The following is a 23,165-nucleotide window of genomic DNA, read 5'->3' as shown; positions in this document are numbered from 1 at the left end:
GGGTCTGTGGTAGCTCAGAACCTCAGGGACGTTCTCCTGAAGTGTCCCTTCAGTCATCTTTACAGTATGTTGGCTTCATCCTCATGTTCTAGGCATCATATCTGGATGTGACAACACCCACTGAAAGAAGAGGAAATGTTTTCTCTCATCTGTCTCTTTTTATTGGCAAGAAAGATCTTTTGGTGAAATTCTCCAACAGAATTCATGTCATTGTCCAGAAATGTCCAACAACCACCAAAAGCGAGGGAATGGGACCACAATGATTAGCGTACACCAGTCATATTTCATTGGTGTCTTGTGAGAGGAGCATTGGGTACCAGCTTGGAATAAGAGGAGAAATGACTAGAGGTATGCACTCAGCTATGTCTGCCATGGCCAATGAAGCTAGAAAGTTGCTCCCTCTCTCCCTGAATGCCACATACAGGTTTCTGCAATTCTTTTTTTTTTTTTTTTAAGATTTAATTTATTTATTCATAAGAGAGAGAGAGAGAGAGGCAGAGACACAGGCAGAGGGAGAAGCAAGCCCCATGCAAGGAGCCCGACACGGGACTCGATCCCAGGTCTCCAGAATCAGGCCCTGGGCCAAAGGTGGTGCTAAACCACTGGGCCACCCGGACTGCCCCCAAGGTTTCTGCAATTCTAAGCTTCCAGTAGCTGGAGACTGTTGGGAGAGTCTTCTCAGTGTTCCCACTCCCTTCCTGTGCTTACCTCACCCACCCCTGTGGTGCTCTACTTCCTGCCTTTCTGGGTGGGCTGAATCCGAAGGAGCTCCTCCCTGTAGTGTGTCAGTGCCTGGTTTGCTTTTTCTGAAATCATCATCTCACACTGTTCTGAACACCAGTAAAAGATTTTGCCGGCAAATAGCTTATTGCCTTAGGCCTTCAGATACTTATTTCCCTTCCCTCCTGAGTGTCTCCCGCTCTGTCTCCGTTATTAGATAAAGGCACACTTCCAGCCCCCACTGGGAGCCTCATTCCTTGAGCCAGTCTACAGACTCCTCTACAGCCCTGCCCTTGACTGTGAAGTTTCTGTCGACTCTTCACAGTCACACTGTAGATGTAAAATGCTTCCTTTTCTACCTGTTGGGTAATAGGCCTTCAACAACATTGGCTTTCTGCTTTCTCCTAAAGATCTGAATGGCACTGAGCCTCTTCTCCTATACCTAAAATATACTAGGCAATGAACAACTTTTCTAGTAAACTCAGGTAGTCAACTGGTTTTCAGAGGGTAGTTTTACAATATTACTCAGAGCATTGCAATACCTGAAAGCAGTAAATCAATAGCCACTGATCTAAGCACACTTTCCTTATTTTCTTCCTTCAGCCCATGAAATAAGAGCTTCCCCAAATGTCTAAGGGCCACATCTTTGATGCTGGTCAATGTGAAGGAAAAAGAGTATGATGAGTATTTTTTAAAGATTTTTTTAAAAAGGAAAAACTTGGGGCTAGTGGAAATGAAAACCATGCTGATATCTCAAAGAATAAATTCCAGCTCACCTCTGGCCTCCACCAGCTTTCTCCATGAGCTAATGAGGTGATGATTAAGAGCATGGGAGAGAGAGCAATGAAATGTGGTTATTTCCTCCAGATGAAAAGCTGGACAGGATTGTGTGTCTGTTAGCCAAATAAATTGCCATTTAAAGTGAACAAACTCTGACTTCACAAGCATAGATTCTGATTGGACTCATATCATTACCTTCTGTAATGAAATGTTTCCCCTTGTTGCCTTCATACAGAAAATTAACCCTAAATAATATTAACGCTCTTAATTCAATATAGATTCTACTAATTTATCCTTTAAAAGTAAATCTACCCAGGGAAAATAAGGTAATTTTTAATTATTCAGCAGAAATTGCTACTGAATCTTTTCAGTGTTTCAGTTCAGAGGGCTTCTATATCATCCTAACCATAAGCAATGAAGTCTTTGAAGCCTGGGTGAAAATTTACATATTGTTCTTTCAAATGGATACCCACGCTGATGATTTACAAGTTCTAAGATGCTAGTTAACTGGCAAGTCTCTGCTTTCCTTTTGACTGGTAACGTGGACATAGGCTGATATTGTAATACTCTTAGAAATCCAAAATATGTATTCATCTACAGAGATTGTGCTTTGACCACACTCTTGATAATAATAGATTTTATTCTTTTTCATGAAATGGAATAAGTTTACATGCTAAAATGCTGGGTAATAGAACCTATTTATAGGTGTATTTGATCAAACCATTTTAGGAAAGAAAGAATCTAGGAGAACTGTGCCTTCTCGGGGAAAAAAAGTAGTAATATATATGTATATATATATTGCTAGATGTATCAATAAATATTCTAACAACAAAAACAGAAAAGGGAGTTGTTTTTTACTCTCTATTGCTGCATATGGATGTACACCAAAATTTAATGATATAAAACAGATATTTATTTTGCCTGCAGTTTTATGGGTTTGGAATCTGCAAAGAGTTTAGCCAAGCATTTGGTCCCTAATCCACATGGCATCTGCTGAGGTGGCTGGAGCTGAAGGGTCCACTTCCAGATGGTTTCTTCATTCACACACATCTGGCACCTGGATTGGATGGCAAGAACAGCTAGTTGCTGGTCTTATACAGTTCAGGCAGCTCTCTTTCCATGTGACCTCCATGTGTGGCTAGCTTGAGCTTCCTCACAGCATGGTGGTCTCAGGGTGGTCTGACTCCTAACATTGTGGCCAGCTTCTCCCAGAGCGAGCAAAGATCCAGGGAATGGAAGCAATCTGATTCTCAAGGTCCATATAGTTTCAATGCCTAAAAACTGGCATTTCTAGCACATTCAATTTGTTATACAAGTTGCTAAGGCCTGGACAGATTCAGCAGGAAGGGAATTCAACTCCACCTCTTAACATATGGTCATTTTTATTCTAACACAGAATTGAATAAACATATTATGAAACAATTCTTTATTTTACAAAATAATTCACTCCTGTTTCTTTTGCATAGCGAACATTCCAAGGGCATCTAGGAGATTATGTCATTTAAAAATAACTATTCATGGGATCCCTGGGTGGCGCAGCGGTTTGGCGCCTGCCTTTGGCCCAGGGCGCGATCCTGGAGACCCGGGATCGAATCCCACGTTGGGCTCCCGGTGCATAGGGCCTGCTTCTCCCTCTGCCTATGTCTCTGCCTCTCTCTCTCTCTCTCTCTCTCTGTGTGACTATCATAAATAAATAAAAATTTAAAAAAATAACTATTCATAAAAAAATTTTTAAAAATAACTATTCACACCTAACTTACTAGAAACATTCTCTTGCACAATGCAAAATACAAATATATACATCCCTGCTTTTGTTGGTCGGTAAGGCATACATCAGTAAAGCCACCATTCCCATTTTGCAGAGAGATTTTAAGATCTGGCAATCACTGGGTATTCCCACCACTGCCCCCCACCCCCTACCCCACCCCGCAATCTGACTTCAACATCTAAAGATCTTCCAAAAAACTTCTCTGCCAAAAATGACTGCCTCAGAATGAGGTTCTGAATATCAAACGTTTTGCTCTAAGATTTAATTCACCCAGGCCAATGTAGGGAATCCGAAAGGAACGGATGCTTGTCACATTAATTATGTGCTTGTCAGGTGGATCTAAGTGGGAAGAAATTCTGTGCTTGAGACTTTCCAAGACAACATAAAATTGCTATTTCTCATACTGGTTTTGCTGTCTTTTTGCAGAGGGGTCAGCCCAGGAAAAATCTTTGAGCATTCGGTTCCTCTTAGGCTTTCTACTCGCTAGGACGGATGGCAGACCCCAGGGCTGAGAGTGCAGATGGAGCGTCCGCTCTGCCAAGGCAGATGGTCAACCTTGGAGGCCTTGCTCTAGCTGTAGCGATATGTTTCTGAAGGGCCAGGCTCTGTAGCTCAGTACACACTGTCTGGAGCTCACAGCGTGCAGTGTGCTCGTAATGACTCTCTCCACATAAGCAGCCTAGCAGCACATCAACTGACCAGATAGAAGCAGACAGGAGAGAAAGTGGAGTTTATCCAAACCTGCAGGAGGGGGTGAGGACCCACAACCATACAGAAGCTCATCACTGTTGTCGGCTGAGACCAGGGCCATTTCAACATCAGCATAAATCCAGGCATAAATGATAAACGCTGCAGCCTTTTCATACTGTTGACGGAACAGAAGCTATGCAGTTTCTGTAGTCTTATGCAGACCACTTTTAGACCAGTTGGCCTTTAAATTGGCCCTGTTAAGCTTCTCTGTTCCCACTCTACAGGACTTAACAATTCCCCACAGCCCTATGTATGTGATTTCTTTTGGACTATAGTGTCTATCTATCTACTAACTAAAAGGGCCATTGGATCTTAGAAAAGTCCAGTTACTTATTCAAGGTCCTATCATTTGTTGCAAGGAGTAAGAACTGGCAATGAGATATTATGATTTGTAGAAAAGCTCTCCCTTTCTGTTTAAAACATGTCACACTGTGGGCAGTTCCATTGCTGCTGCTCACTACAAAATGCAGGTAGGGATTCAAAACGCAAACCCAGGATTCTAAGATCATATCAACTTAATTCATAACTGGAGAGAAGTTTGCATGTAAATTGTGTTTTGTCAAACCAAGTTGTATTTGGAAAGTGTTAAGACATGAAGGATAAAGGAAAGGAATTTTTTAAAATGGAAAGCCACTTCTTTCTTAAAAATTCTAAAGGAAGGCAAGAGAGAGAAGTTATGGTATATATATCAAGAAACTCTCAAAGCCTGAACTTTATAATATTTGTGTAAATGTAGCCATTCACCTTGAGTATACTAAGTATTGTCATATGTTACTAGGGACCACCTGACATGGAATGTTTAGAAAGAGCACTATCTAGCAGTACTCTATGTTGCTGTGTCCTAAGCACTGAGGTGAGGGCATTATACATGTGATTGCATCATGTACTCAAAATATTTGGGATAATTATTAAATACATCATTTTATATAACCCCCACAGTGACCCTCTGGAAATAGGAGCTCCTCTTACCCTTGTTTCCAAATGAATACAGTGTGATTTAAAGAGGTTAAATGATGTGCCCAGTATCCTACATTGATTAAGTGGCAAGAGCTACAGACCTGAGCTCTTCACCGCTCTACAGAACTGCCCTAATTACCACAGCCAGAGAACTCAGAAAAGGTAAAAATTTCTGTGTTCGAATTCCAACCCTGCCATTCACAAGACCAGAAACTTGTGACTGTTACAAAAAAATTTCTGAGCCTACATGCTCCACCAACAAATGGAAGTAATTATCATCTATTCATTGGAGTTATTGCAGATTTAATTAAATAATATTTAGGTGTCATTATAGTGTCCAACTCAAGTTACTTAATAAATGCTAAACTACTAAAAAAATACAAGGTCTGAAGGTCTTTTTGGCATTCTGCTCCTGAAACATTGTGATTAAGCGCCCAAGTGGCTCAGTTGGTTAAGTGTCTGCCTTTGGCTTAGGTCCTGATCCCAGGGTCTGCTACCTCTGTCTCTCTCTCTCTCTCTCAAATAAATAAATAAAATATTTTTAAAAATAAGTAAAACTCAAATTGTTTCTGTTTTCAGTTGGAATATCACAGATAGATGGAGAGAGAGAGATATCTTATATATGTCTGTGTCTTGTGTACACACACACAAGAAGAAAAGAGAGAAGGAAGGGAAGGAGAAGGAGATCCAAAAGAAGCCTATAATGAGAAGACCTCTGTGCCTCATCCCAGTCTCACAGCTCATAGGTACCCGTAGGAAAGATGGGAAGTCAATCCATCTAACTCCAAAGTCCTTGTTCCTCTCACTAGATCATGCTGTTCTCCATTGAAAGAGATTGACTAAGAAAACTTTGCATTTAGGTGGACTTTATATATTCATATTCTTTCTCATTGCAGTCAGTAAGCAGGAATCTTTGGTATATTAATACCCAAATCAGCAGTAATTTTTAAGATATTGATAAAGACATTTCTTATTACCCAAAAGCACATTCCAAGGACTACTTTTCTCCTAAGTCTCACATTAAAGTAGCTAAGCATGGCAGTGGTAGCCTGGGTTTTAGATCAGCTCTGGGAATCAATTAGCACTGTAACCTCATTAACCTGTCGGTGATTGAGGCATTTGAAGCGAGTAAATCTTAAAGGCCCTTCCGCTCTTAGACCCCTTAAAGTAAACTGAATTAAAACCCTACCACCTTCTACTTTTCCTATAACTCAAAAGTATAGAAGTGCTACAGATTCTTATTACCCCAAAATATTGCCCATGTTTTTCCACTAAAATCCAGGTGAAACAAAAATGATATTAAAAAATTAATGGGAGTTAGCATTATATTATCTGGTAGTTACATTTCTCTCCTTCACCCCCACCCCACCACCTTTTTTTAAATAAGTAGCATGTGCACAGTAATTTTCCTTGTCATGAGTCTATGCCTTCTTCATAGCGCATTTTGCCAAAGCAACATCGGACATAAATGAACATTCTCAGGTATCCTAGCAACAGGATGTGATTAATCATACCTCTCAGTGCAGGGCAGATAAAATGCCTGCGAGGGAACGCAAACTCAGAATTGGCTACTGAGAAATTGGTAGTGCAGTGAAGGAAGCTTGATAAGATTCCATGACAGACTTTATTATACAAAGATGGGAGCAGGTAGAAGAGTGTGTTTCAGAGACAAGACTATATCTGAGTGTAAAAATACAGTATATACATATCACATATACATGAATGTAATGCATGTTTATATACATGTACCTATTCGCATATACATACATATAATACATATATGTGCATATACATATATATAAATATATATTTGTAAATATGTGCAAAATGTCCTTTCCATTAGAAGTGACATAAAATACTGAGCTGTCAGACAAACACCCCTCCTCATTATTGGCGAGAGACATCACTGGATTACCATTTATGTGCCTGTGGTTTTAAAAAGATGAGAAACAATCATTGTGATTAAGATACTGCTTCTGTATTGTGGTGCAGAAATTGATATATATTTAGTGTTCCTCCATGGAACAATATCAACAGCCTCAAGCCTAAAATAGCTTTTAAAAATATCAATGCTCAATTTGTATAAATAAGTAGTCATGACAGGTGGAATTTTAATGTTCAATTAAATACATTTTCTCAGAAGAAAAGTTTTTCCCTACAAATTCCACTTTTATGAGATTACTGTCCATTTCTGTTCTCACAGGAGGAGTGCTGCATCCAGGTTTAAAGAGAAGTAAGGGGGGAAAAAAAGAGAAGTAAGGTGCAAACCATACTTTAATGTTTTGTTTTTAAACTAGAATCTGTGATAAAATAAAGCACAACTAGGGAAAAATGCATGTTCATTATTCTGAAAGCCTCTCTGTTATTTTATCACCTGCTTTTCTAATATAATAGTTTTCCAGGGTGTCAGCTGTAATGTAAATACCAGGTAAAAGCTCTGTTCTTCGTTGTACTTGCACTCAGTGCTAGCAGTACTAAAATTTACCTGTTGTTCTCTAGCATTTTAAGGAGGGCTGGGGCATTTCATAACTCTCAGTGTGTGTTGGCTCAATCCCAATCATTTGTGTGCAAGGCTCTGTGAGGCATGAGGAGACAGAGAGGCATGGAGTGCACACACTTCTTGCCCTAAAGGAGGCCACAATCTAGTTGGGGAAACAAACTTGTGACTAATTATGAGCCAAACATTGGAGTTAGTACTCTGGCAGAGGTATAAATAAAGGGGTAAACGATCACAGCAGAAGGGTGATTAATTCTGCAGGGTGTGGAGAGTTGGGGGTGGCACAAAGCAAAAGGCTTCACAGAAGGCCTGGCATCTGACTCAGCTCTAAAGGATGAACAGATTTTTGATAGGCAGGACTCACACATCCGGACATTCTAGGAAGCAGGAACAGCTTGCACATGGCGTTGAGGATGGGAGATGGGATTCTTGGCATAACTGGTCAGTGTTGTGTATGGTGGTTGAGGGATGGTAAAGGAGATAGGTTGTGGCCAAGCCTTCCAGGGTCATAAATTTCACATTCGGGCACGTGGATTTCAATCTTCAGGAGTGATCCAACTCAGGGACAGGAAAGCCATCCCTAAAATCAACAAAATCAATGAGGAGCATGTAGAAAATCACCCCGGAGAGAAATTTCATATTAAATTTGTGAACTAGCTCAATGACAGTGAGAAAGAAAAGCATAGACCCAAGGGCCCTGTGAAAAGAGAATAGGGTGTCTGAGGGTCATATTCAGCATGAACATTGTGTGGAAGGGAGAAGCCAATGACTCTGAGGCCTCGTGTTTGGATGCCTGAGGGACTAGTGGACAACTCTAAAGATGAGCAATTTTGCAGGGAAATACAGTGATTTAACTAAAGGATATGTATGGTAGTGTGGTAGAAAATGCAGAGGGAGATTTCCAGGATGCAGAAAATCTTGGTATATTTTAGAGCTAGAGATATGGGTCTCAGAACCTTCTCTTCCTATGAAGGTAGCCACCGGGAGAACAAGAGACAAGATCACCCTCATTCAGAGCCAGATGAGGGGACTCAACATGAAACCTAGTGAGTCATCCCCAGTTAAGCAGTGCATCCTCTGTGTCCCTTAATCAATATCCTATTGTCTTCTTTAACTATTTTTTATTTTTCTAATTTGCTATCTTGTGTATATGTAACTAAGACAAAAAATCTAAGTTGATCCCTGTAACAGAACTAACAGCATAATAAAACTAATAAATAACATTTGTATAGCACTCAACAGTTTACAAAGCCCTTGCATGTAACCTAGGGCAGAACACTGCTTTAGGTCTCAGTGAAAAAACACTATAGCAACGTTCTCCAGCCCCCCTTCTGGAACATCAAACCCCAAAATTTTGTACAAGTTTCCTCCATTTCTTGCTAGCTCTGCATGTGAAATTATTTACTTCTCACCGCATTCCAGATAAGCAGGCTCTGATCCCCACTTTACAGAGAAAAAGTCAGGGAGATGGATTGATTTGCCACAACTCACATCACTGTTGGTGTATTAAGTGATAAATTAACCCAGACTTTCATAATAAAATGATCTATTACTGTATGACAGTTTACCCACAACTTAGCAGCAGAAACCAACAATAAGCATTTATCATCTTACACAGTTTTTCTAATGTGGCCAACTGGATAGTTCTGGGGCAGGGCCTCCCATGCAATGCAGTCAAGGTGTCAGCCAGAGTCACAGCCATCTGAAGGTTTGACTGAGGCTGGCGGTCAGACTGGTCGTGTGCCTGGTGAGTTGATGCTGACTGCTGATAAGAGGCCTGGGTTCCTTGTCACATGGACCTCTCTGTAGGGCTACTTGAGTGTCCCCATAATACATTATCTGGCTTCCCTTGGCGAGAGTGATTCAAGAGAGCAAGATGGAAGAATGATGGTTCTTAAGGTCCAACCTTGGGAGTCACAGTCCGTTATTTCTGCAAAAGCCTATTGATTAATACAAGTCAGTCTTAATCAGTGTGGGAGGGGACTGCACAAGGACACAATTACTAGGAGGAGGCAAGACAAGGAGCATTGGGAGCATCTTGGAGACTGACTACCATACCATATTATTTATCTCCAATACTTCCATTGTCAACTTTCAGGATTTAAGATTCATTCTTATACAAATTAAAGACATTACAAAGAAATTTTTGTCTTTAAACATGTTGCGATTCAGAATTTGAATGACATTTTTTAAAATTTGTAGAAATGTTTGAGGCCTCTAGTATACCAAAATTTGTAAGCAAATAGTAAACAGTGGCTTGCCTGATTAAAAAAAAAAAAAACTTAAATGAGGAGTTACCCCATCACACTTGGTAATGAATGAAGCCTTTAAATGGACTATTCATGTCATTTATCTGTTTAAATCATTGAAGTAAATTGTATCAAACAAGACCTCTGGAAATCACCCAAATGAGTATAATGTGCCATTAATCAAGATGCCAGTTGCTACAAATGCACAAATGTTGGAGAGGATGCGGAGAAAAGGGAACCCTCTTGCACTGTTGGTGGGAATGTGAACTGGTGCAGCCACCCTGGAAAACTGTGTGGAGGTTCCTCAAAGAGTTAAAAATAGACCTGCCCTACGACCCAGCAATTGCACTGCTGGGGATTTACCCCAAAGATACAGATGCAGTGAAATGCCGGGACACCTGCACCCCGAGGTTTCTAGCAGCAATGTCCACAATAGCCAAACTGTGGAAGGAGCCTTGATGTCCATCGAAAGATGAATGGATAAAGAAGATGTGGTTTATGTATACATTGGAATATTACTCAGCCATTAAAATGACAAATACCCACCATTTGCTTCGACGTGGATGGAACTGGAGGGTGTTATGCTGAGTGAAATAAGTCAATCGGAGAAGGACAAACATTATATGGTCTCATTCATTTGGGGAATATAAATAATAGTGAAAGGGAATAGAGGGGAAGGGAGAAGAAATGGGTAGGAAATATCAGAAAGGGAGACAGAACATGGAAGATTCCTAACTCTGGGAAATGAACTAGGGGTGGTGGAAGGGGAGGAGGATGGGGGGTGGGGGTGACTGGGTGGCAGGCACTGAGGGGGGCACTTGACGGGATGAGCACTGGGTGTTATTCTGTATGTTGGCAAATTGAACACCAATAAAAAATAAATTTATTATTACAAAAAAAAAGATGCCACTTGCATCAATTAAGTAGATGCCAGTGCATTCTATACTTTTGGTGGCTGCATGAGAAAAACTGATACATTCTCCACCATATATTTTATGATTTTAAAAGACCAGAAGATCTAGTAGAAAAACTTGGATAAATTTTACATGCAGCTGGCATGTGGTGCATAAACTCTCAGTAATTAGCTGCATCTGTGAAACGTTGAAAGCTGACTAGAACAAGGTGGCCAGAAGGGTGCCATCATGAAACCAAAGCTCTCACCTCCACCATGGTGTTTCCACACACCAGCACCCTGGTACAGTGTCTTACCTAAACCTGTAACCACACTGAAGTGGCAGGTAGAAATGGGCCCCACCAGAAATGTGGGGTTTGCTCCTGCTCGGGCTATTGCCCTGTCTCATTCATTTACAAACTGCCAGATTTCATGAGCAAGAAGCCACTTCCTCAACCTCATCTTCCTCACCACTCACTACTCTTCAGGCTTTCACAGTGTCTCTTGTGTTTCCCGCCCCTGTTCTGCTAAACCTGCTCTCTCTCAATCTAGCAAAAACCAAGTGAACCCAGAAGAGTCAGATGCTGTGGGTCCCCACCATACTTCCTAAAATTATCTGTGGCCCACAACTCCATGCTCTGTGGATCTCTGTGGATCTCTGCTTCTCTGCCTTCTAATGTCCTACATCACAAAATAGAAGTAGCACTTTTGTTCTCTTGGTCACTCTCCTCAGCCCAGTCTTGTGTGCCGCCTGCCTTTGTGTTCCTATTCCCCGCTTCAGCCCCTGCCATCTTCTCAAGATGGACTTTTACCGCATTGTAATTTCAATTCAGTTCTTTCTCCCAAGCTCCTGTCCTGTAACACCTCAAACTCAGTTAAGTCTAAAACCGAACTCGTCATCTCCATGCCCCCATCACATTTTACCACTTCCCCCAAATTGTATCACCATGCCCAAAGTCACCTATAAAACCATTCATCTTGACTTTTCCTTTTTCCTTGAACTTTACATTTTGTAAATCCCTGGGCCTTCTAAGTTCTGCCTTCCTACCTCCCTACTCCTGTTGCCGTGCTCAGTGACCTCTTGCCTAAACTCTGGGATAGCCCTCTCCCCATGCAAAACTATAGTTACTAAAGCAAGCTCTAAACATGGCTCTTACTCAAATAGCCTTGTCCGACGTAGCCCATACTATTTCTTTTGATGAGAATCCACACTTTCCCTGCTTCAAATTTCCTAGATCACATGTATCTTTCAAGGTCCAGATCAAATATCATTTTCTCTATAACTTCGTGGACATCCCTTTATTTCTTAAAATGATCACTTCGTCCTCTCATCTTCTTTAAACATTTTGTACCTTTTGGGGCACATCCCATTTCATATTGTACTGTCTGTCCTTTATCTTCCCAAGTAGGTTGTAAAAGGCCTTGGTCTTATTTTATTCAGGTGTTTATCACCACAGTTCATTCTGTGGGGATTTGTACCTTGTAAGTTTATTGTTGAATAAATGACTCTTACTAACAAGATTTTTAAAACCCAGTAGCATATTTAATGCATCCTCATTTACTTTTGACTCACATAAATTGATTTGAGAGCATTTTTCAGCCCTTTAAACTGTGCCCAGTCATCTCTAGAAGCATGTTGGACACAGCTGAAGGAGTGACTGCATTTGGAAATTGCCATAAATTGTGGTTTCCTCTTAGTTATATCTTGTTCTAATGAACCCACTCTGCAACTGACCTGCCACTTCTCATTTCAGGGAGAGTGGAGAAGAAAAGAGAACAAAAAGCAACTCCAGGTAAGATTTGGACTAATTAGCTCCAATTATTTTCTTTCTTTACTTTCATCTTAAAAAAGAATCTATTTGCAGTTTAATATTCAAAACTCACATTAGAAAAGTAGTAATAGTTTATGGTCCTACAGTTGATTGATATTAAATTAATTAAAATAAGTTAATACGTTTAGCTTTTTCACTTTCACATCAGTCATGTCCTTCTCATTGTATCATTCTATTTGAAAGATGAGGTAGAATGTGATTTTTTTTCATCATTACCCATTAAAAAGTAAGTTTTAAGAACACCAACATTAAAAATTTCAAGTTATAGGGCAGCCCGGGTGGTTCAGTGGTTTAGCGCAGCCTTCAGCCCAGGGCGTGATCCTAGAGTCCCGGGATCCAATTCCACATTGAGCTCCCTGCATGGAGCCTGATTCTCCCTCTGCCTGTGTCTCTGCCACTCTCTCTCTGTCTCTCTCTGTGTCTCTCATGAATAAATAAATAAAATCTTTTTTAAAAAATTTCAGGTTGTAAAAAAAAATAGATTGTAACGGTTGACAACCATTTTATTTTCCCAAATATCTGAGAATCTTAATTATTTTTCTTAAAACCACTTGTAGAGTTGGTGGTTTTCAGGACAGTTTTGACTACTTAACCAAAAAGAAGCTTTACATTTTGGAGAGGTTTTAAGAATTATTCCATTCCTAACTTCTAGTATATATCCAGAAGCAAATGATGTTTTAACACAGTGCCATTGTACATCGTAGGGGCTAATATATGCTGACTAATACAAAAATAAGTCTTTAAATTTCCATATTTTTATGACTTGGCTTTTAGCTGAAAGTCCTGTGGTAGGATAAAATTTCATTTACTGAGTAAGTCTTTGCATAAGGGCAATCTTCGAGCATCCAGTGCCTTAAAATTGCCAGTAATCCTAGAGAATTCTAATTTGGCATATACAGCTGTGCACCCCACCCTTCCCAAATATCTACCAACCCATTATTCTGTAACATGCAAGAACTACCAACATAAAGACACATTGTTCCCAACCACTATCTTCTTCTCACTGCATTTTTTTTGGTCTGGTAGCAAGACAAAATTTGTTTGTTTGTAATGTGTGTTTACAAACAATGTAGTCAATAGATAAGAATCTGAATTAATCAAAAATGTATAAACAACCTACTCCCCTGTCCCTTTTTTCCTTCCAACCTTATCATTCATCTCAGACAACTGAGTAATGTACTACCTGTATGACTTGCCTTTTAAATGTTGTTTGCATTCTTTAAAAGCCTGATCGTTAATACAAAAAAAGTGTGAAGGCAAGAAAATGTCTGTTTTCCTCACAGATGTGATTACCTTCATAATTGCTCCTTGAGGAAAGATTATTTATACTGTTTCTAAAAGGTTGTTGTTATGATCCTATAGGTATTGCCTTAAAGAAACTTTATAGTTTGAGAGAAAGCTAAATTGGCCACAGTGGTAAACCAGATGCCTCTTTAAGTTTCCTCTCTACTCATGGACTCCAATATTCTGTGTGACCAAAGGTGACACAGAGAGCTAGAGACAAAGGCAAAACAAGAACTCTAGTTCCTTGACTCCTTATTCTTTCCAGTATCTCATCATCTTAACCTTTCTTTTCAAATCAAAGTGCGAGTTACTTTGGTACTGTGTTGAATTTCTAGCTTAATAAAATATTTTTCAAAAATCGCAAAATCTTTTTAAGGCAATGGGATCTTTGCAAGGAACACCAGTCACCAAGGTTATGAGGAAACTCCTTTTATTAATGGAGTTAATCTACCTCAACTGATTCACAGCTTGTCAGTGTGTCTGATTTTTATGAGAAAGTGAAAGAAACTTTCTATAAGAAAGTGAAGTCAAAGATAGCTAATGGACAGTGCTCAAATTATTGGAGAAGTTTTCGAGACCCCTTATTATTTCAAAGAACACAAATCCAGCCCTCACAAAATCTGTATTTGTAAAGGTAGTTTGAGTTTTTAAAATTGGGATCTATTCTTTGCCGGTGTAGTCATAAATATCACTACCTCCAGTTTATGATGCTAGTCTGAATATATGCATCTTTAGATATCAAGACTATCATGGGAATCCCTTCTACTGTCCTGCTAGGACTTCTTTATCATTTGTTGTCCATTCTGCTCAGATTCTATGTCCTACCTGCTGAATTAGACAATGCTCCCACACCCTCTTGTTTAGAGCAGGCCCATCTCCCAGCTAGGGAGATCAGTATTAGTTTCTGGACTCTTTCAATCTACTACATCTTGTTGCACTAATGATAGAAACCAATGAATATAGAAAAAAATAGTGTAGACAAAAATATGACCCATTGAAACAGGAACTTCTAGGACCCTCACTTTTTGATTGATAAGATTGGTTAATTCTTTGTTTATAGAATCTTGGACTAAGATGAAAGTTATGGAGGTAAGTTTTTATTCAGGATAAGAAATAACTTCCTAATAAGGAAACCTCTCTGGGACTGGAAAGAATGAGATTATGTTGGTAAAAGTGTACAGAAGTTAGGCCATCATCTGTAAGGAATGGTGATGAGACATTCATGAAGAGATTGATGAGATCATTCCTAAGATGTTTTCCAACTTTGTGTCTATGATTCTACTTACTATTATTACTTTAATGAAATGGCTCTACTTTGTGTATCTCAATCAACATGAACACATACACACACACACACACACACACACACACACACAGTTCTAAATGGTTCACATTTCATTATATAACTAAGTGAATCATGTTCCAAAGCTTAAGCTAAGTTGGTTTGGATTGAGTTGCTCAGGAGAGCATATAGCCAATGGGGCTAAGACAATAGAATAATATATCTCTATAGTCAATTTAGCTTCTTTTGAGGAGAAAGTTGTTTCATCCTGGCTGTAGTTTCAAATATGATGTTATTTTTGATAAGCTAGGAATAAGTCACAAGATAATATGAATAACCTGGTAAGTTTAGTCATTGTGGAAAAATAATTCAAAGCATATGCCTCTCAACACTGAGCTCAGAAATCTGTGTCAAATTCATACAACACGGCCAACAATATCAAAGCTGAATTTGGTTATTTGAGTTGGTAAAGAATATTAAAAATATATGATGATATGATTATAAAGAGGCAAAACATCATCCCAATATCATCAATTATCTGTTTGCCCTTAAATTTTTCAAGGACCCAATTTCTTTACCAGAAAAACAAGAAAAAATGACCAGCTGTATTCCACAGATTTTATATAAAAACTCCATTGAATTTGAAGAACTTTAACGTATCAGAAGAAAGACCCCTTTTTGGATCAAGGAACTCTTGATATTAAAAAAAATACAGAATAAATAAAATCTTTTTAAAAATACAAAGAAAAATTCTCATAGAGAAATGCGCTTCATAAGTTATTATTTAGAAAAAGATATACTAATTAGAAGGCTTTCTAAGGTAGACTATAGAGACACCATCTGTTAAATATATATTGCTCCAGATTTTTCCAAGAAGGAGAACACTTTCAACTCTAGTTAAGTATTAAGTAAAGAAGAGTCCCAGTGGGCCATAGAATGGAGTATAGGTAGAGATGATAATGAGTATTGTAAAATGAAGTTGCATACTTTTCATTTATGACATTAGATCATCCCTAAAGTTGGAGAGATTTTATTCATTTGCATTATTTGTAAAACGTTACTGGTAAAGAAGAACAATGTTATTTCTTCTCAACTCAAAAAGTGAAATTTATTAACAAAAATTCAGCAATTGGTAGAGTATCTGCGTTGCGATCTTAGTCCCTTGCTTACTTTTTGACTCTGATTTTCCCTCCTTTGAAATGTCCTAAAACATCAAAAGCACCTCAGTTTTAAAACTTTTAATGCATATTTAACATGCAGTCATTTAATGACTTCTTCTTCTTTAAGTTAAAGACTTAATAAATTCTTCCATCTGTATATTAATAGCATGTTCACTTTCTTGTGTTACTCATTTATTAAATGCAAATTTTCAAGTGGATTCTTACATAGCATTTTTTCTCCATACTATTACTATTTTTGCAGTGGTTTTTGCCTTGGTTCCTATACACCAACAAAAAAACCCTCAAAAATAAGTATGAGAAGACCTAATTTGTTCTTGTTTTAGCTATGGATGGCCGGGCAGCCCAGGTGGCTCAGTGGTTTAGCGCTGCCTTCAGCCCAGGGCATGATCCTGGAGACCAGGATCGAGTCCCATGTCGGGCTCCTTGCATGGAGCCTGCTTCTCCCTCTGCCTGTGTCTCTGCCTCTGTGTGTGTGTGTGTGTGTCTCATAAATAAATAAACAAAATCTTTAAAAAAAATAATTATGAATGACCAACATTAAACTTATGAAGTTAGCAAGCAAATCATGTTGGGACAAATACATCTGAGTAAATTATCATTATTTAAAAGCCTATAATTTAAGAATAATGAGAATCATTTTTCCAGTTAGAATCAAGTCTGAAAATGTGTATCATCCTAACTTGTTTATAGCTTACAAAATGTCTGCTCACTCAACAATCTTATATTGAGTATTTGAAAGTTGCTTACAGAGTAGGTCTTAAAAGTTCTCATCATAAGAAAAAAAAAATTGTAACTATGGGTGGTGACAGATGTTAACTAGATTTATGGTGATCATTTTGTAATGTATATAAGTATTAAATCATTATGTTATGCACCTGAAACTAATACAATGTTGTGTGCTAATTATATCTCAATTAAAAAAAAAAAAAGCTGGTCTTGACCCTATCTTATTTGGTGCCACAAAGTGGGCAGAGAAGGAATCTAAGCATTTGTAGGTTGATATATTCGGTTTGCTGAACATTTTTGTAGTCCAGGCTTTGTGCTTGATATTGTAGATGTGATGGTGAATAAGATATAGCATTTATGTACTCAATTTGTTTACTTTCAGCTGGGGAAGAAAAGCAAGGACAGATGATTATAATACAGTGTGAAGAGTGCCTTTTAGAGAATTACTGGGTGTCATGAGGATGTCAAAGAAGACTTCATGGAAGGGAGGGAGGGGTGACTTGAGTTGATCTTTAAAGAAATTAGAGTTTACCAGGTAGAAAAGGGGAAGGGCTGGCTGTCCAGAGAGACAAAGACAAGAAAAGAACTTGGCCTATTGAAGTCAGTGGTTTAATAAGACCGGAGCACAGTTATAAGCAAACAAGAGGCAGGACACGCGGCCAGAAAAGTTGGCATGAGCCAAAATCAACAGAGGCCACTATGCCTAGTTGGGACTTTATTCAGTAGTTGTTGAAAGCTAATGAAGTGCAAGGATTTACCCGATCTATTTGCATTTTATAGAAATCCTTCCAGAGGAAGTATGGATTGGAAAGGAAATTCATTGGGGCAGGGAAATCAGGTTGGTATGCCACTTTAATTATTTAAGAATGAAAAGACGAAGGTCTGAGGTGTCTTTACTAAGACAGTGGCATCAGAGAGGGAGCTAGGGAAACAGAAAGAAGATATATATACAAAATAGAATCGGCCTGTCTGATTGGATACAGGAGGTAAAAGAGGATGACTCCTAGGTTTCCAGACAAAGAAATGAGATGAATAGTACATCTTGCTTCAGAAGAAGGAAGGATTGGTCAACCATGACAGATGGCACAGAGAAATCAAATAAAATAGGCACTGAAAAATATCCATTGGAATTGGAGGAAAAATCTGTTGGTCACCAGGGAGAAATGATTTTTCAGGAGTTCTATAAATGCAATCTAGATAACAATGGGTTGAATGAGGGAGTTATAAACAAATGAACACAAATGCAGACCTGTTCTCTCAGAGAGTTTATCTGTGAAGGGGAAGGCAGAGAGACAGAGACGTAATCATGAAATCATCAAGTTAGGAAATTGATGTTTATTGAGGACCTGCTATTTCTGGCTCTGGGCTTGGTACCTTCTATTTTACCCTCCAAATGAGCTCGTAAGGCTTGTTTATGGTCAACATTTTAAAAATCAGAAAACTGAAATGTAAGGAAATCAATTAACTTGCCTTTGGCCCCCCATATTAACTGGTGGGGCCAGAAATGGAATTGAGACAGTGATTTGCTGGAGCTAGTTGGTACTATCTGGGAGATAATTTGGAAAGAATGGTGGCCCACTTTTCTTCCCAGTTCAGTATCCAGTGAGCTCATGTACGTAGCTTAAATTTGCCATGGTGGGAGTATTTACACCACAGACATTGACAGACATTACAAGCCAGGGTTGGTTGATTCATTTGTTCCCAGAGAGCAGGTTGTTACACACTGACAGTGCATGGCTGGATCTGGGTTCGTGTGAGAGCAAAGTCAAAGCAGTTCCTGCTGCCCTGCATGTGTGATCTGGCCAAGGTCACAGGTTAGCGAAAAGAGAGCAAGAGTTGAGACTTGAATCCAGACCTGTAGCCCACATCCAGCCCAATACAGGCCTCAGGGCTTTTACTGAAAAGATAAGTGAAATATTCTTTCCTCATCTTCTATCCCCAGATGGCCCAGGTTGGTGTAAATGAAGGCTCATATTTATCTATCTTCCAGTTCTAAGGTACCAATTTTCTGCCTCGGCCTCCCAGGCAATCCATCTCTGGTGTGTTTGCTTTTTTAAAATAGCTTTCCTGAAGAACTGGCTCTCTGAACTATGCTAATGAATTCTGTTTTTAAAAAAATAACCAATTTTCTCTGGGTTTATGGTTTCACAACAATATTATTGAGCAAAATAAAGTATCTTAGATGCATTTTTCCACCCACAAAATGGAAGACTTACATACAGGCTGTTCATTAAAAGAAGTCCTGAAGAGGTTATTTTTAAACAAACTTCATTTTCCAGCCAGTCAAATTTATGATAGAGAATGAATAACAACACAGCTGTGCCACATTATTTCGAAAATACCTTAAATGCCATTGTATAGCACTGCATTTAAAACAGTGCCTTGATGCAAACTAAATAAATCTGAAATGGTAAGTAGTTAATGGAGGAGAAATCACCATGTCTGACCACACAAAGTGCAAATATGAAAACATACCCCCGAACTTCTCTCCATGTGTTTAATCTGGGTTGCTATTATGGCATCTGGGGCAGGGTTTATTTGCACACAGTTGAGACTTGAAAATGGTTTCTCTAGGTGGCAAGGGAGAAGTATTCTATTTAGGGGCATCATAATAGATTTCAGCCTAAAGCAGCATACCTCCTGGTATAACTGAAAAAGAAACTTACCTGAGTTGATTCTCACAGGACATATATATGTTGCTTTCACTGGGGTGAAGAAATGAAAAAGTTTGGTAAATTTGTTAGTCAAAAATTATTTCAAGCTTACATCTTAAATTAAATATTCTGTTTTAAAAAAGAAAAAAGCTATAAGGAATTCCCAATTAAAATGGAAAGTAACACAAATACAAATGGACTTTCAGATCTGATAGATCTCGTTCAGGCAGCACAGACCAAAGCAGGTCCCCACAAAGTTAGGCTCATGCTAGTTTGAATGTACTGTGGAAGTTGCATCAAAGGGCATTCTATGTGTATATATATATTAGTCAATGTCATAGTAATTAAATTTTAATCTGACGCGAATTGGGAATGAAGCATTCTAGGTAAGTGCGTATTTTGATTGCTAAAAATGGCACTTCTACTAACAAAGGATTAAAAATGCCCACAGAAATTGAAGATAGCTGATCCTCAGGCTTTCTTGTGAAAGGAGTCTTAAGTCGTGCCTGATTTTCCCACAGAGAAAACAATGAACTTGTATTTCTAACCAAGGAACAAATGCCCAACTTTTTTTTTCTTTTCATAGAAATGACCACAAACATTTTAATCAACTGTAAATGATATACTTGTACGCTGTGTAACTGAAAACCTTCTAAAGTGAATGTAAGTCATTTGAGCTGAGCAATACAGGAATCGATCACATAAACTGTCCTATTATTTCACTGCAAATTCCCAGATAAGAGGATTGGCAGGGTAGGAGGGAAGCCATGAGACTGTAAGGAAACAAGAAGGCCCTGAAGTCTGCTCACCCCATAAATGAGGTTATGACTTGAGTGGAGGAATTCTGAAAGGGGTGGAGCCTTACTTAGCAAAGCAGGGGGTCAGGGGGGTTACACAGTGTGAGGAATATCAAGCACCAGGGGACTCTCAGAAGCAGCTGCATAACCTGACCAACTAATTCATACTGAGGGGCTAATGAATGGCCGTGAATTAATACATTAATTCATGATAGCATATTTAAATTTTGTTCAATGATATCATGGGTGTCTTGGCTTCCATTTGAACTATTTACAGGAGAGGGTGGCTCTAACAGTCCATGCCTTTGTTTAAACATCTTTGCCTTATTAGAAACCTCTCAGAATGTCTCTTGAATGCTATCTCTGCTTGCTTGTCTATATTTGCTTACACATCTTCACTATGCCCTAGTTATTAGCATGACTATAAATCTCTAATATATTTCTCACTGCACAGAAACAACTGTATTTCTCAGCCAAATGTGATCCTTTCTTCCTTAAAAAGGTCCCTGAAATGCAATTCTACCCATGCCTTCTCCGAGAACATACAGCTCTAGGTTTCACTGATACATTGAGACAAACAAAACACCACATTAAATTTCATAATAATTTGTTTGCTTATTTGGTATTTTTTTCCTCTTCCCTCTTACCTTCCTCTAGACCAGCAAACCATTAGAAATATAATGCAAAGTATATGTGTAAATTTAAATTTTTGAGTAGCCACCTTTTAAAAACTAAAAAGAAATAGATGAGATTAATTTAATCATATTAAATATACTTAACATATAAATATACTTAACCAAGTATATTTAAAGTATTATCATTTCAAAATATGAACAATATAAAAAATTGTAAATAAAATGCTAGAAACGATGCATTTGCCAGACATGTGTATTACAATAGAAATTAATGGAGTACATGGCTATGGAGCCCTGCAGAGTGAGCCTTTCTCAGCAACATGCCTCATTCTGGAATGCCTTTTTTGGAGACTGATGTCTTTGCAGGTTCTGTTTGCTTCATTTCTAAGCTAGGTTTTAATGAAATTGAATAATGTAGTGAAAACAAAGACAGAAGGTGCCCTTGTGGTTCTGTTTTGCCCCTGGTGCCTCCCCCAGGGCCTGGAAGAAGCAGACTCTCAGGAAGTATTGGTTCAACAAACGAAGGAGCAAGTGGCTTTGTTAAACCATCAGACACAGAAAATGTCCCTGTGGGTTTCATGAGGAAAGAGGTCCCTAAGAATGATGGGAGAGAATCACAAAGATAGAACAGGAGAAAACCAGAGAAATGGAAATACATGAGAAGGGGATGAACACTCATGACTGTGCCTCTGAAAAAGCACAAAGAATTCTCTCCATCCAACCCCAGAGCTGTAACCTTTCCTTATCCATAAATTATACTGAAAACCCTATTAATTCTGCATGTAAATTTCTGCATTCTAATTCAATTTGGAAGTAAAGTCATTCATTTATTCATTCATTTATTGGAGAACTATTAAAAGAATATTTATTATTTGCTACTCTGTGTCAAGGGCAAAGCACCAAAGTTATATTTGAGATGTGGAGAAATCTCAAGGATATAAAAAAATATATAGATTTGATTTGATTATTGAGGGGAAATAGAGGATTCAATGGTATTTTCTGAATTTTGCCTTTAGATCCATGATTGATGAATCTTGATTGCCCTGGAATAAGCCTATTTGCCTGAAGAGATAATGAATATTACCTTTTCAGTGTCACTGCAGCATTATAAACAAAGAACAAAAATCACTCTCTCTCTCTCTCCTTTTTTTTTTTGTAATTCTGTCATTACACTGTCGATTTTCAGTATTCTGCTATGATTTTTAAAATATGTATGTAAGTACAAGGAAAATTATTTGCATACAGCATTTCTATCCTGCTTGCCTATGTGCTCATGGAAATGGGAGTCAACATTTAGAAGTGATTTGGGGACTGGACTGAGAAGAGATTACAGGGTTTCATTCACATTTATCTCATACGTTTAGTGCAATTCTTTGTTGCATCTCTTTTAATTGCAATCAAACACGTTTATCAGTAACTCATTTGCCATTAATATAGGGGCCTCTAAGTTTTAGAAAATAATAGGATATGAGTGACGATTTCTCCATTTTGTCAAGGAATGTTTGATTATTTTTTTTATTGCAAAGCGAACCGAACAAGTGTTTGCATGCCTTCCTCGTGTTTGCAGCTAGCCAGGCCATGTCAGCAGTGAACAGTAGTGGTCATTGTGTGCCAGTGGGACAGATGTGCATTGACTTCCTGGGAATTTTTAGGACATTTATGAAAAGTCAAGCGATAGCATTCAAAGTATCCTTAATCAACATGTGTGTAGCACTACTTCTATAAGGTTAAAATAAATGCATCATATTAAAAATATGTAACTTCTACTTAATTCATATGTAATTATAGTTTTTAAAATATTAATAAATGACATTAAAAATCATTACAGTGATTTATCTAAAACAATTTTTGGCCGAAAGTACCAAACATGCAAAAAGTTATGACTATATAATTTATTATGATTTTTAAATGTTTTTTATTGAAGTATAGTTGACACACAGTATTACATTAGTTCCAGGGGGGCAACATAATGATTCAACAAGTGTATATGTTATGCTGTGTTTACCAAAACTGTCAGTACCATCTGTCAATGTTATTGCAATACCGTTGACTATAGTTGCTATGCTGTACCTTTTATCCTTGTGACTTACTCATTCCATGACTGGAATATTATGATATTTTTGATTTTTGAATAAATGGAAGAGTTAGCATCTTTGTTCTT

At 38.3% G+C, this 23,165-nt stretch overlaps 1 protein-coding gene across 4 annotated transcripts in view; it reads left to right on the top strand.

Moving 5' to 3' along the window:
- CHST9 (carbohydrate sulfotransferase 9) overlaps positions 1 to 23,165 on the top strand; it is a 241,262-nt gene that overhangs the window by 95,731 nt on the left and 122,366 nt on the right. For 3 of the 4 annotated variants that reach the window (XM_072829108.1, XM_072829106.1, XM_072829109.1), the window contains one exon: positions 12,368 to 12,406. The exons of the other annotated variant lie outside the window; for it this stretch is intronic. In XM_072829108.1, the coding sequence (XP_072685209.1) occupies positions 12,368 to 12,406 (39 nt within the window). The remainder of the gene's footprint in view (positions 1 to 12,367; positions 12,407 to 23,165) is intronic. 4 annotated transcript variants of the gene reach the window in all.

The sequence above is a fragment of the Canis lupus genome, chromosome 6 (assembly GCF_048164855.1).
Source record: "Canis lupus baileyi chromosome 6, mCanLup2.hap1, whole genome shotgun sequence".
Taxonomy (NCBI): domain Eukaryota; kingdom Metazoa; phylum Chordata; class Mammalia; order Carnivora; family Canidae; genus Canis; species Canis lupus.
This window is presented reverse-complemented; position numbering and strand designations above follow the sequence as displayed.